Here is a 14,430-nt window from a genome sequence, read left to right as displayed (position 1 = left end):
ACTTTCTGTCTTTCTTTCTCGTTCTTCTCTTCTCATCTAAACCTGAATTCCATATTTTATAACTTAAATGTATTATTAATGTAGGTGAAGAATAACTGCTTAAAAGCTTTTTTCTTTCTTTTCATCTGCGTTCAATTATTGTGTGCTTGTGCACTAAGGATTTGATAGGCATTGTTATTTTGATTCTACTGCACGCTATTGTATGCAAATGTCCATATAGTAACGTTCAATTTTTTGTTGTATTCAGTACTACATTTTTATCTACTCTCTTCTGTCAATTTTCATATGTTTATTGGACCGTGTCACGACTGTGAATAATATGCACTTTTCATTTCCATTTATATTTTAGTTTTAAGAAGTTTGTGGCCATTCTGGAAGAAGAGATGAAACAGCATAACAACTGCATTGATATGGAATCAGAAGCTGCTCCTGATGATGCAGTCTCGATGCTTGAAGATGAAGTCTCTTGTGTCATTAACAACCTGCTAGATCCTCTCACTGGCTTCTTTAGGTATAAAGCTCTGCAGAAATATATATCTATTGGGGAACAGTTCTACCAGGAAGCTTGTGAGGTGGAAAGGAAAATACATTGCTTTGAAACTAATATCCAGAGGCCTTATTTTCATGTAATGGCACTTGATGAAAATCAACTAGAAAATTGGCATTGCTACCTGGACTTTGTTGAGATGCAAGAGGATTTTGATTGGGTATGCTATTTTATTGTTCTGGTGCTTATGTAGGCTTATTTCTATTCCTTTTCCATTTCTGAAACTCTTTCACTTGTAGGCTGTGAAGCTTTATGAGAGATGCTTAATTCCCTGTGCTGTGTACCCTGAATTCTGGATGCGTTATGTTGAATTCATGGAAACCAAGGGAGGGCGAGAGTTAGCAAATTTTGCACTAGACCGAGCAACAAAAATATTTCTGAAGGTATGCTTTCGTTCGAAACCTTCCATCCCTGCAAAAAAGGATAAAATGATGTGGTGGTAACTTGTATCTTTTCAGGCCTGCTGATTTTCTGGCCTTTGTTTTCTTTCCTAGTTTTGTTAGAATTCTGTTGGTGTTCATTCTGGCCAATAGATTGGAGCACGATCCAAATTCAATGTGAACCTGATGTCTTGCTGGATCGGTGAGAATATTCAATGTGGTTTCCTGTTAACGGTTCAAATTTAGTTAGACTGATGACTGAAATTGAATTTGGATTTAGGTTGATCAGATCTGTTATAAATGAAGCTTGTATGCATATGCATGTCATTGTTTGCTATTTTGTGTTGTATAGTGGTTGTATTGTAGATTTTAGAGAAGAGAAAGAGATAGGGAATGAGTGAGACCTCATTCCCTTTTATATTAAGAATAAAACATAATTACAGGAGTGCCATAAGGCATGAGTTATGGGCCAGCTCATTACAGCCCAGTACATCAAACCATAATAACATATGTGAATATAATTTCCTATTCTAACACTCCCCCTTAAGTTGTGGTGAAGATATTTCTCATGCCCAACTTGTTGAGAATGTTATGAAATGGTTTGCTTCCTATTCCTTTGGTGAGAATATCTACTAGTTGGTCTCCAGTCTTCACAAATGGAGTACATATGATGCCATGATTGAGTTTTTCCTTGATGAAATGCCTATCAATCTCCACATGCTTGGTTCTATCATGTTGAACTGGATTATGAGTTATGCTGATTACTGCCTTGTTGTCATAGTACAACCTCATGGAATCGGTCTGATGGATCCCCAAATCTCCCAACAATAGTCTAATCCATAGCAACTCATATACACCCTGAGCCATAGCTTGGAATTCTGCCTCAGCACTAGATCTAACAACCACATTCTATTTCTTACTTCGCCATGTGACTAGGTTGCCACCAACAAATGTGCAATATCCAGAGGTTGACCGTCTATCAGTGACTGATCTAGCCCAATCCGCATCAGTAAAGGCCTCCACACCGAGATGTCCATGTTTTGAGAAGTAGAGACCCTTTCCAGGAGAAGACTTGAGGTACCTCAGGATTCTCATAATTGCTTCTAGGTGGGAAGTTCTAGGAGCACGCATAAACTAGCTAACCATGCCTATTGCAATGATGATGTCTAGACGTGAGTGGGATAAGTATATGAGCTTACCCATTGGTCTCTGGTATCTCCCTCTGTCCACTGGCTCACCCTCTTGATCCTCACTTAGTTTCTGGCTCGATTCTAGAGGTGTATCACATGGTCTACCTCTAAGCATCGCAGTTTCCTTTAGCAAGTCAAGTACATACTTTCTCTGACATATGAAGATACTATCCTTGGACTGAGCTACTTCAATACCCAAGAAATACTTCAAATTACCCAAGTCTTTGATTTTAAACTCCGTGGTTAAGTATTCCTTCAATCAAGGGATCTCCTCACCGTCATCCCCTGTCAGAACAATATCATCAACATAAACAATAAGAGCTGTGATCTTACAATGTGAGGAGTGTTGCGCAAACAAGGTGTGGTCAGCTTGACTTTGCTTGAACCCATATTTCAACATAGCTTGAGCAAACCTTTCAAACCAAGTCCTAGGAGACTGCTTTAGCCTATAAAGCGACTTTCGGAGCTTGCATATTTTACCTTTGGACTTCGCATTTGCAAAACCAGGGAGAATATCCATATAGACCTTCTCTGCTAGGTCTCCATGAAGGAAGGCATTCTTCACATCAAATTGATGAAGCGGCCAATCCAAATTTACAGCATGAGAGAGTAAGATTCTCACGGAGTTCATCTTAGCAACCGGTGCAAATGTCTCCTAGTAATCTACCCCATAAGTCTGAGTAAAGCACTTAGCAACTAGTCTTGCTTTGTACCCGCTCCATGGAACATCTGCTTTGTGTTTTACCGTGTACATACACTTACATCCAACTGGATTTTTGTCTCTAGGTAACTCCACTAACTTCCAAGTGCCACTCTTGCTGAGAGCTCTCATCTCTTCCATCATGGCATGTTTCCATTTAGGAATAGAGAGAGCATCCTGAAAATTGGTAGGTAGACTCACAGAAGACACTTTAGACAGAAAGACTTTATATGAGGAAGACAAATTAGAATAAGAGACATGGTTAGTAATAGGATGCTGAGTACATGACCTAACCCCCTTCCTATTAGCAATGAGAACATCAAGATCGGAAAACTCAGGAATAGGAGCACTAGAATCAGAATTACTTGGACTCTTAGGAGAGGGAGGTGACTCTGGACACTCATCCGGAGAAGAAGTTGATAGTAGAGGAGGGAAAGTAGTCTCTTGCATCCAGGGAACTTGATGTCTGTTCTTGTCCCTGATATAAACTTTGCTTGCTTCTTTTTCCTCAACAACTGCTGGCTCATCATCCTCTATCGTTGCAACCACTGGCGGAAGTGGAACAGGAATCTCTTGACACCAAGGCTCTCCCTTAAGGGATGACTATGATACCGGGGAGGTCGGAAAGTAAGGCTGAGACTCAAAGAAAGTGGCATCCATGGAGACAAACCATTTGCTAGTGGGAGGATGACAACACTCGTAACCCTTTTGGGTGGCAGAATAACTCAAAAAAACACACTTAAGAGACTTAAGATCCAATTTACCACGAGTAGGGGAATGATTATGGACAAAGCAAACGTAGCCAAAGGTCTTAGGAGGAATGGAGAACCTAGAAGAGGAGGACCCTGACAAGACTTGAAGAGGTGTGTGGTCTTGAAGGACTTGGGTAGGAAGCCGATTAATTAAATACGGGGCAATGAGAATTGCTTCCCCCCAGTAGGAGTGTGGAACCCACATCTCAAATGATAGATAACGGGCCACATCAAGGAGATGGCGATTTTTGCATTCGGTAACACCATTTTGTTAAGGGGTATTAGTGCAGGAAGTTTGGTGGATAATGCCATGAGTGGTGAAATAACTGGCAAGACCAGAGTCAATATATTTGCCTCCATTATTAGAACTTTGAATTTGGACAACCGCCCCAAACTGAGTACAAACCATTTTATGGAAAACACCTCACTCTTATCTCTCATCAGATATACTCAAGTGGCCCTGGAGCAGTCATCAATGAAAGTAACAAACCATTTTTGATCTTTTACAGACACAAAACGGGATGGACCCCATACATCAGAATTAATCAAAGAAAATTGAACTGAACTTTATTAATAGATGGAGCAAAAGAGGCTCGGTGTTGTTTTCCAAGTTGACATGACTTACATTGAAAATGAGACACATTATTTTTCTCAAAAACAGAAGGAAATAAATGCTTAAGTAATAAAAAGGAGAGATGGCCTAAGTGATGGTGCCACAGCCAAATGTCGTCCTTGGTGGATGGTGACTGGATAGATGAATGAGCTAGCTTGTCTATTTGATCCAGAATGTAGAGACCATGTTCCTCTTTACCACTGCCAATCCTCTTCCTTGTGATAATGGTTTGGAAAAAACAATGATTAGGAAAAAATGTTACGCTACAATTTAAATCACGAGTAATCCGACTCAAAGATAAAAGATTAACACTAAAATTGAGAACATGAACTACAGAGGACAAAAGAAGAGAAGAGGTGGCATGAATTAAACCTTTCCCTGACACAGATGAAATAGTACCATTAGCAATACGCACTTTTTCCTGACTTGAGGAGGGGTTATACTCGGAGGACAAATTAGAGGAGTCAGACATATGGTCGGAAGCACTAGAATCAATAATCCAGGGTACAGTCGTATGAGATAACAATAACAATGCACATGGGGAGGCAGTCAAGTTACCTAACTTGGCAAAGGAAGAAGAGAGTGCATTTGTAGCAGAAGTGGAGGCTCAACGGTCTAGCAGGTGACGAAGAGCAATCTCAAAATCCGAGGTAGATAACTCCGAAACATCAGTAGCAAGAGAGACAACCGGAGATAAAGATGGTGGCTCAACATTGTTGGAAAGATGTACCCGAGCATTGGCCCCGCGCCTCTAGACTCACTAGACCTACCCCCTCAAGTACCATGACGGTCGCCTTGGCCACCAAAGGGAGTCCCATGCAGCTTCCAACAAATCTCTCGTGTGTGTCATGGTCTACGACAATAATCACATAAAAGATTATCCTTCTCAGAGGAAGGACGAGAACCACAAGTATCGTGAGGAGGTGCAGACACCAAGGCTGAGCGGTCAATAGTAGCAGAAGGAAAGCATCGCAGAGCGGCGACTCTTCTCATTATGCACAAAAGCAAAGATTTCCTGGAGAGAAGGAAGCACATCTATGCCAAGTACTTTGCTCCGAACTGGATCATACTCCACCTTTAGGCCTTAAAAGAACTTGAAGACCCGCTCTTGCGCCACAAACTTTCGGTGACCAACAGAATCAGTGGGACAGACAGGTTTGTAATCCTGAAGGTGATCAAGGCACTTCCACCCATTGCTAAGGAAGGTAAAATACTGGAGGATAGTCATCTCACCTTGTACTGACCTTTCAATGGAGTGACGTAACTTGAAAGCCTATGAGAAGTTGCCCTTCCTGGAGTAAGTATTGGCGACAGCCTCCTAAATATCCTGGGCAGTGTTCATAGACAAGTAGCCCTTTCCAATCTCAGGTACTATAGAATGTATCAACCACCTCATGATTAGGGAGTTGGTGATCTCCCAATGGTCATAACTAGGATCCGTGGTACTGGGTGCCTGTATCCGTCCATCAACATACTCCATCTTCCCTTTGCTCTTCAAGAAAATAGTCAGACTTTGCGACCAGGCTAGATAATTCTGACCATTAAATAGAGAGGTGGTGATCTTAAGGCCAGGGTTGAGATTATCAATCATAGTAGGAGGTATCATGGAACTCTTGCTCTTAGGTGGCTGAGAAGTAGTGGACTCACTAAGGGAATCTTCTGTGGATACTCTACTAGTTAACTCTCAAACACAATACCAATCACAAACTAGGAAGATAATAGTAGAAGGAAAGACCCAACTACCACGATGAAAGCATAAGAATTAAGAACTCATAATTTTTGTTTTTGTTTTGTTTCTTTTGTTTTTTTGTTTTTTTTTTTTATATTTAACTGTGTTTAAGTTGGAAACATTACAAGAAACAAAGAGAAAAGCAGACTATGAAGATCGATCGGTGTTACAGACTATGGAGAAAAGCAGACTATGGAGATCGATTGGTGTTACAGACTATGGAGAAAAGTAGACTGTGTTTAAGTTGGTCTGTCTTCTGTGTTTTTTTGGGTTATAGTCCTACTCAGGAAGGTTATTGGTGTTACAAACCTGTTTCTCGTCGTCTTTATGTCTCTCGTCATGTTTCTTTTCTCAAACGTCTACCTTACTTTTATCTTCCTCTTCTCACCGCCCCAGTTTTCAAAGAGGATTTGGTTCATATTGATCTGTTTCCTTCTGAGGTCCCGTTTGATGAGTACATCTCCATAGTTCCTCCTGAGCTTGGTCCATCGTCTCCTCCTACTTCACCTCTAGCTGCTTCTCCTTCGGTTTCTTCTCCTCCTCCGTTGTTAGTTTATTCTTGTTGCAAGGCTCCTCCTTCACCGGTTGTCTCTGCCCCTGTTGCTGATCTTTCTGCTTCTGACGACTCTAATCCTGCTACACACCGATATCCTGCTCGAGCGCGTCATCCTTCAAACAGGTTGGGTTGGTCTAATACATGTTTTTTTTGCTTTCTATCGTACTTTTTTGTCTGCTATTCACTCTTTTTCAGAACCTCAGTCTTACAAAGAGGCCTGTCGGGATCCTCATTGTGTTCAAGTTATGGAGGATGAGTTGTATGCTTTATAGAAAACTAGTACTGGGGAGTTTCCTTTGCCTGCTGATAAGAATCTGGTTAGTTGTAAATGAGTCTACAAAGTCTAGACTCATTTGGATGGTTCTCTTCAGCGCTACAAATCTCATCTGGTTACCAAAGGTTTCTCACAGGAGTATGGTATTGATTATGAGGAGACCTTTGCTCTTGTTGCCAAGATGATTACTGTCCCTACTTTGATCTCTGTCGCTGCTGTTCATTCTTGGCCTCTTTATCATATGGATGTTAAGAATGCTTTTTTTAATGGCCATCTCATTGAGAAGGTTTACATGCATCCTCCCCCTGGCTTTCACCATTCCTCTGAACAGGTTTGTCGCATTCGGCGTGCTCTGTATGGTTTGAAGCAGTCTCCTCGTGCTTGGTATAATCGCTTTCAGACTGTTGTTACTGAGCTTGGGTCTCGTCCTTGTGCCTAGAACTCTGCTTTATTTCTTCTCCACACCTTTGCTGGATTTGTTGCGTTATTACTGTATGTGGATGATATGATCATCACTGGTTCTGACTCTTCTGCTATATCTGAGGTCAAGTAACATCTTTTCCACACCTTTGAAATGAAGGATTTGGGCCCATTGTGGTATTTTCTTGGTATTGAGGTAGTTTCTTCTCCCAAGAGCTACTTTCTCTCTCAGGCCAAGTATGCTAATGAGGTTATTCATCGTGTTGGTCTTATTGACACTAAGATTTCTGATACCCCCATTGAGCTTAATGTAAAGCTCAACACTACCGATGGTGTTCTTCTGGATGATCCTACTCTATATCGAGAGCTCGTAGGTTGCTTAGTTTATCTGACGGTTACTCGTCCTGATCTTGTCTATGCTATTCATGTGGTTAGCCAGTTTGTCTCTGCTCCTCGCTCCACACATTGGGCTGCCTTGGTTCAAATTCTTCGCTATCTCCGAGATACTATCTTTTAGGGTTTACTATTGTTCTCTACTTCCTTTTTAGATTTGATGGCCTATGTTGATTCTGATTGAGCTGGTGATATTACTGATCGCAAGTCCACGTTTGGTTTCTGTATGTTTCTTGGTGATTCCTTGATCTCTTGGAAAAGTAAGAAACAAACTGTTGTTGCTCGTTCTACTGCTGAAGCTAAGTATCATGCTATGGCTCATGCTACTGTTGAAGTTGTCTGGCTTCGTTGTCTTCTCTTTGACTTAGGCGTCCCTCAGTCTTCTCCGACCTCCCTCTATTGTGACAACCGCAGTGCTATTCAGATTGCACATAACACTGTCTTCCATGAGCAGATCAAGCACATTGAGATTGATTGTCACTTTGTTCGTCAGCATCTGCAGTCTGGCTTTATCTCGCTTTCTTTCGTCTCTTTGGCTTTGTAGCTTGCTGACTTCTTTACCAAGACTCACTCCACTGCTCAGTTTCAATTTCTTCTTGGCAAACTCTCAGTGTTTTCTGCCCAAACACCTTGAGTTTGAGTGGGGGTGTGAGAATAATATTAGTTTAGGTTTATTCTGTGAATATTGTTTCCTATTTAGGATTAGGTCTAAAATTGCTATATATATATATTAGATGTACACATTGTATTGAAACACAATTGAATATACAGAAAAGCTTTCAGAAATCTTACACCTAGGGGCAACACAAGGTTGACAAGCTGCATCCAGCGCCTCCCCCCCCCCCCCCCCCCCAAAAAAAAAAATGAGAGAGAGAGAGAAATGGGAAACAAAGAGAAATGAAAGCGATAACAATTACATGCCAAAGAATGCCCTGTTGTTTGTAGATCATGTCATTTGTGTAAGTGTCTTCACAAGTTCATGCCAAGCATATGACTAATCCTTTTCCTTTTGAATACATAACACATGGAAAGAAGGGGTCACTCTTCAAATTTCAAGCTTGCACTTCCTAACCAACTGTGTTTTAATCTTCTACAAGATTGTTCTTAGCTTCATCCAACGAATTAAAAATTAGAAGAAAAAAAAATGACAACTCCTCATCCCTTTATGATGTAGATCAGGTGAATAAGATTAAGGGCAAATTAAAGAAACTCATGGGGCCTAATTGTGATCTCTTGGAACATTTTTTGTTATAAGCAAAGGTAATTTTCTATTTAAAAAGCACTGACAAAAGGGGGTGTAACTGTGTACACAGGTCGTATACAACAAACAAACACAAAAACACAAGAATGAACCTCCTATATATCTGCAGGGACGGACAAATTTCCCCAAAAAGACAAAGAACTTACAAAAGAAAAAGGTCTCCTTAAGTGAAAAATACGTGAAGTACTATACCCTTCATCCTAACAGTCAAACTTTCAACACCTTTAAAAGCTCACAAACTCTTCTTTCTCCACAAGCACTACATCAAAGTTGGATGCATGAATGTTGGCGGGTTGCCAAAATTTGCATGCTCTTGGACATTGTCAGGGTTAGACTTAACTAATGCCACGTCCTCTGAGTTCTACTTGAAAGTCTTGAATTAAGTTGAATAATTGTTTATGTAATCTTTACAGAAAATATCATGTTATAAGTGTTAGATAGCTTGATATACACTTAACAATACATAACTCACTGACTGCAGAATGTTATTTTTGTGGATGATGTGGAATTTGAAATATCTAGCCTGAAGTAATATAATTCAGATTTGCTGAATAACTGCAAAATCTTCATTTGTCTGTGGTTTTCTGTAAACAAGATCATGTCACTTTGAAACTTCGTTGATTTCTTTATTTCTGAATTGATTTTGTAAATGATTGGACATGATTTTGGCCTCCTTTGCATTTGTTGCAGAATGTGCCAGCGATTCATCTTTTCAATGCCCGGTTTAAGGAGCAAATAGGAGACAGAGATGGTGCGCACGGTGCATTTCTTTGGTCTGATAATAAATTCAGTTCCTACTTCATTGAAAAAGTAGTAAAAGAAGCTAATATGGAAAAACGATTGGTATATTATCAACTCTATATATTTTTTTTGTAGATCTGGAGTAAGGAGTTTTAGTTAAAATTGTCCAAAATTGTCAGGGAAATTTTGCAGCAGCTTCCAATGTATATGAGAAAGCACTTGAAATGGCAGCAGAAAAACAGAAGTTGCAAAGTGTTCCAATTCTATATATTCATTTTGCTCGTCTTAAATATATGGTAATAAAGTCATTCATAAGCATTTCTTTAGCATAGGAAATTGTAAATTGGCTATTCATTACTGATTTTGGCTTGTAGTTTTCTCTCCATTATAAATTTATTTATCAATTGGATCTACTTTACTTTCCAAAACTGTTTGCTGATGATGAAATGATGCATGCTTCACTCTATTTTCTGGTGATAGTGCTTTCTAGGTTTCCTCTATTGTACTTACTTGCGCAGTTGCATTAACATGATTGCTTCTTTTAGAACCATGTCTCTCTGTTCAGAAGTTGCTATCTTCTTGTATCATTATTGTGCGCACATGCAAAAATGGGTTTGCAACCTAGTTTATGTCTGTAGTGTACAGTAGCCTAGTAGTTATGAAGCACGTATACTCCTAGAAGGGAGACGTATCCGTATCATATATGTATCGGATACTGATACTCTTTGGATAGTCGTGGATACGTATCAGATACTTAATTTTGAAGTATCGAAGACTTCAAGTCATGTATCATAAATTTTAAGAAATTCGAATTGTAGCATTTCTTGCTTAGCAATTTGTGAGGATAAATAGAATAATATTTTCTTAATATTTTGCTTTCTTCTTTGATAAGAACATAACACCCTAATTTTTTAGAATTTGTTGAATTGACATATTGTCACAGTTTGACTCTTTCGAGTATGCATACCATTCACTCGACCTGACATTTGTAGGTGCTTTGTCAAACAAGAACTACTCCATGAAAGAAGTCCTGCATTTCAAGTGCCGCCCTGTTGGCATTCTTGCCTCAAGTTGCGCATCCTTACTGCCAACCGACTACTTCACTACACTAAGCTCACCCTTGAGCAAGGCACTCGCCCCGCCGAAGGGACCAATGTCGTCAAGGCGTTCCTTGCCACACGATTGCACACAACAGAAGTGTTGCCCACAATTCAGCCACCATGAGGGTTTTCCCAACTATGCGCTAGCTTAGGCCCCCAACCTAGCTGACAAGCTTCCACGCATGTATAGGGTCTTTTGTTGTGCACCGACAACTTTTTCCTCATGCACACTTTGACATCCTAAACCATCCACCAAGGGTCATTGCGCGCCCAAGGTGTTGCGCTTGCGTGTTGCATGTGTAAGGCAGTGTTGGTCCATAGCTCACTAATAGCATTGTGCCTCGTTACAAGCTTAGCACAAGGTGCCTCGCATGATGGTTGAGCTTCATTCATTGCAAATGTTCCCACAAGTAGTGGCGTTGCCACTGCACCACATACTTTTAGGCCACAGGACCCCCATGTGCATAGTTGAACCCAAACACATGTCCGTGAGTTAGCACACGATGCTTTGTTTGCGCCTCGATAGCCCATTCGGTCTAGGACGACACCGCATGAGTTAGGATGCGTTACATAGTGGGTGTGTGTCTTAAACATCACACCTAGGAGCCACGTGCAGTTTCAACACTCACGCCCCGCATGACACAGTCCAAGGGGCTCCCAAACCCACATTGAGACCTAAGACACCCCTCTGACTGCCAAAGGCCCACCCCTAGGTTGCCTCAGGTTGCTTATTTGGAGTCCACTCTTGGATGGGGAGACAATTTGTAGCACACCATGCCCTTCATTATAGCATTTGAAACCCTTTGCTAATCGTAAGAAACATCCACTATGTTTGAGGAATCAAAATGATTTTTCATTAATTTCACAAGTTATGAAAAATCCCAATCTTCAATTATGGGAAACTACAAAACTCTATTAGTTCCCAGTAAAAATCTCATGTCAAAATTTCGTCATTTGATCCTCGAAATGTTCTGCCCCAGCAGGTTTAGCCAAAATGTCCCATCGGGATGCTTGATGTGTATCACGTGCAAGCTTGGGCAGGTGCGTGCTCGGCACTGGGCGTGTTACTTGACATGCACGCGTTGGACAACTTGGGCCTCCAGGCCATGTTATGTTGTCAACCCATTGAGTTGGGATCTCAATGCCACACGCATGGGCACTCCTACAAGCCTTGACGGAACACTCCAAATGCCACCACATGTTCAAAGCATCACAGAGTTGGCACAAAAGGTCAACTTGTGACACATATCCTTGATGCATCATGTAGAAAGTAAGGATAACTTTAAATATCATTAATTAATTAAGCAAGTGAACTTGCATACAATATTTTGGCATTTAACACCAATGTAAAGTGGGGAAAAAAGGGACAAATTGTGATAGTTTTAGCGAAGTAACATACTAATAGAGGCTTTGGATGGAGAAGTAGTGTGAGAGGTTTGGGGTGGTCGGTTTGTGGAGTGGACATATTTGCCGGCTGTGGGCATGTCAGGAGGGGTTCTTCTTTGTTGGGATACCAGAGTGGTGGTGAAGGAGGATGTGGAGTTGGGAGGATTTTCAGTATCTTGTCTTTTACATTGTGTGGTAGACAATTTCCGTTGGGTGTTTTTTGGGGTGTATGGGCCCGTTTGAAGCTCGGAGAGGAGTGCTTTTTTGGGTGAATTGATGGATGTTGCGCATCGATGGTCCAAGCCGTGGTCTGTGGGGGTGATTTTAATATGGTTCGATGGCCGTTAGAGCGAACAGGGAGTAGTAGGGCAAAGGGGTCAATGCGGGGGTTCTGTACATTTATTGATGAGATGTGTTTAGTTGATTTGCCTATTTAAGGGGGGGGGGGGGTTTCACTTGGTCTAATGGCCATCACATGTCCCAGATTGATAGATTCTTGGTTACTAGTGGTTGGGAGGAGCACTTTTCGGAGGTTGTGCAATGCCGATTACCCCGTCCAGTGTCTGATCACTGGCCTATTATGCTTGATAGTGGTGGGTTTTGTAGTGGGCCGACGCCTTTTCGCTTTGAAAATATATGGTTGCAGTCGGAGGGGTTTGTAGAGACGGTTCAGAGATGGTGGAGTAGTTATTTGGTTCGTGGCTCTCCTAGTTGCATGTTGGCTCAGAAATTAAAACTTCTTAAAGGGGATTTGAAAGCGTGAAATAAGGAGACTTTTGGTCGGGTGGAGGTTCAGAAAGCAGAAGTGGTGGCTATACTGCAGTCCTTAGATGTGCAGGAAGTTTCTAATGGGCTTCTAGAGGTGGATGTGGCTAGAAGGGAGGTGCCACGGCAGGACTATGTTTGTTTGGCTCGGATGAAGAAATATGTTTTAGACAAAAATCTCGTTGTTTGTGGTTGAAAAAGGGGGACCGAAATACCAACTTTTTTCACAGGATGGCAAACGGTCATGGGAGGGCCAATCAGATTGTGCGAATGCAGGTGGATGGGAGAGATTTGACTACGGACGACGAGATTCGAGGAAGCATTGTGGGTTTTCATCAGCTCTTGTTTCGGGGCCAAGATGGGGCATGGAGGCCGGGGTTGGGTGGGGTTTTGTTTGATGTTCTCTCTACAGGGGATAAGGAGGGTTTGGAGCGGGCCTTTTCAGAGGAGGAGGTGTTTGCGGCTTTGAAGATGATGAGTGGTGATAAGGCCCTCGGTCCAGATGGTTTCACGTTGGCGTTCTTCTAGCACTGTTGGGGTGTGGTCAAGGGGGATGTCATGGCAGTGTTTGAGGCTTTTTTCACGACTGGGCAATTTGCGCAAAGTTTCAATGCGACTATCCTAGATTTAATTCCGAAGAAAGGGGGGGCAGAGGATGGGAGGGATTTCAGGCCTATTAGTTTGCTTGGGAGTGTGTATAAGCTGGTGGCAAAAGTGTTAGCAAATCGACTTCGGGGTGTCTTGCAGGGTGTGGTGTCTGAGTCCCAGAATGCTTTTGTTAGGGGGCGGCAGATTCTGGATGCTGTTTTGGTGGCTAATGAGTGTGTTGATTCTCGTATTCGGGAAGGGCGACCTGGTTTTTTATGTAAGCTGGATATTGAGAAGGTTACGATAATGTAAATTGGGATTTCCTGCTTTATATTATGGCTCGGATGGGTTTTGGGACAACATGGTGTCAGTGGATGAAGTTCTGTGTCTCCACGGTGCGGATGTCTGTTTTGGTGAATGGTTCACCGGCAAGTTTCTTTCAGACTTTTTGGGGTCTTTGGCAGGGGGATCCATTACCCCCCTTGCTGTTTATTCTAGTTATGGAGGCTTTTAGTCGACTGGTGTCTAGGGCTGTGCATGAAGGTTTGTTGATAGGACTTAGAAAATATGAGGAAGAAGAACTCCGAAAATATGAGGAAGAAGGAATATATTTCTGTTATATTCAAAACTTCTTTTCTTACAAGACCAAATGACACTCCTTATATAGGAGATATTACAAACATCATTATAACCCATTATATGCCACTTACATATTATATACATCCACTATCTACCACCATCATATTATATACATGCCACTATCTACCACCAACACCACTATCATATTCTATACATGTCACTATCTACCACCAACACCACTATCATATTCTATACATGCCACTATCTACCACCAACACCACTATCATATTATATACATGCCACTATCTTATTATATACATTAACACAAATTTCCAGCACTCCCCCTCAAGCTGGTTTGAAGATATCTTCCATAGCCAGCTTGCTAGTCAGCTTATCAAATTGCTTCTTGTGTAGTCCCTTCGTTAGCACATCAGCTAATTGTTCACCTGTTGGAAG

General features: G+C 41.5%; 1 protein-coding gene across 14 annotated transcripts in view; it reads left to right on the top strand.

The window, feature by feature from the left end:
- The window catches only part of PRP39-2 (Tetratricopeptide repeat (TPR)-like superfamily protein), an 80,463-nt gene that overhangs the window by 41,708 nt on the left and 24,325 nt on the right, over window positions 1-14,430 (top strand). For 12 of the 14 annotated variants that reach the window (XM_082887359.1, XM_082887351.1, XM_082887350.1 and 9 more), the window contains 4 exons: window positions 350-707; window positions 787-930; window positions 9,506-9,658; window positions 9,736-9,852. In XM_082887359.1, the coding sequence (XP_082743485.1) occupies window positions 350-707; window positions 787-930; window positions 9,506-9,658; window positions 9,736-9,852 (772 nt within the window). The remainder of the gene's footprint in view (window positions 1-349; window positions 708-786; window positions 931-9,505; window positions 9,659-9,735; window positions 9,853-14,430) is intronic. The other 2 variants (XM_082887357.1, XM_082887347.1) reach the window with 1 other exon arrangement.

The sequence above is a fragment of the Camellia sinensis genome, chromosome 9, assembly GCF_055761805.1.
Source record: "Camellia sinensis isolate YWXY chromosome 9, ASM5576180v1, whole genome shotgun sequence".
NCBI lineage: Eukaryota > Viridiplantae > Streptophyta > Magnoliopsida > Ericales > Theaceae > Camellia > Camellia sinensis.
This window is presented reverse-complemented; position numbering and strand designations above follow the sequence as displayed.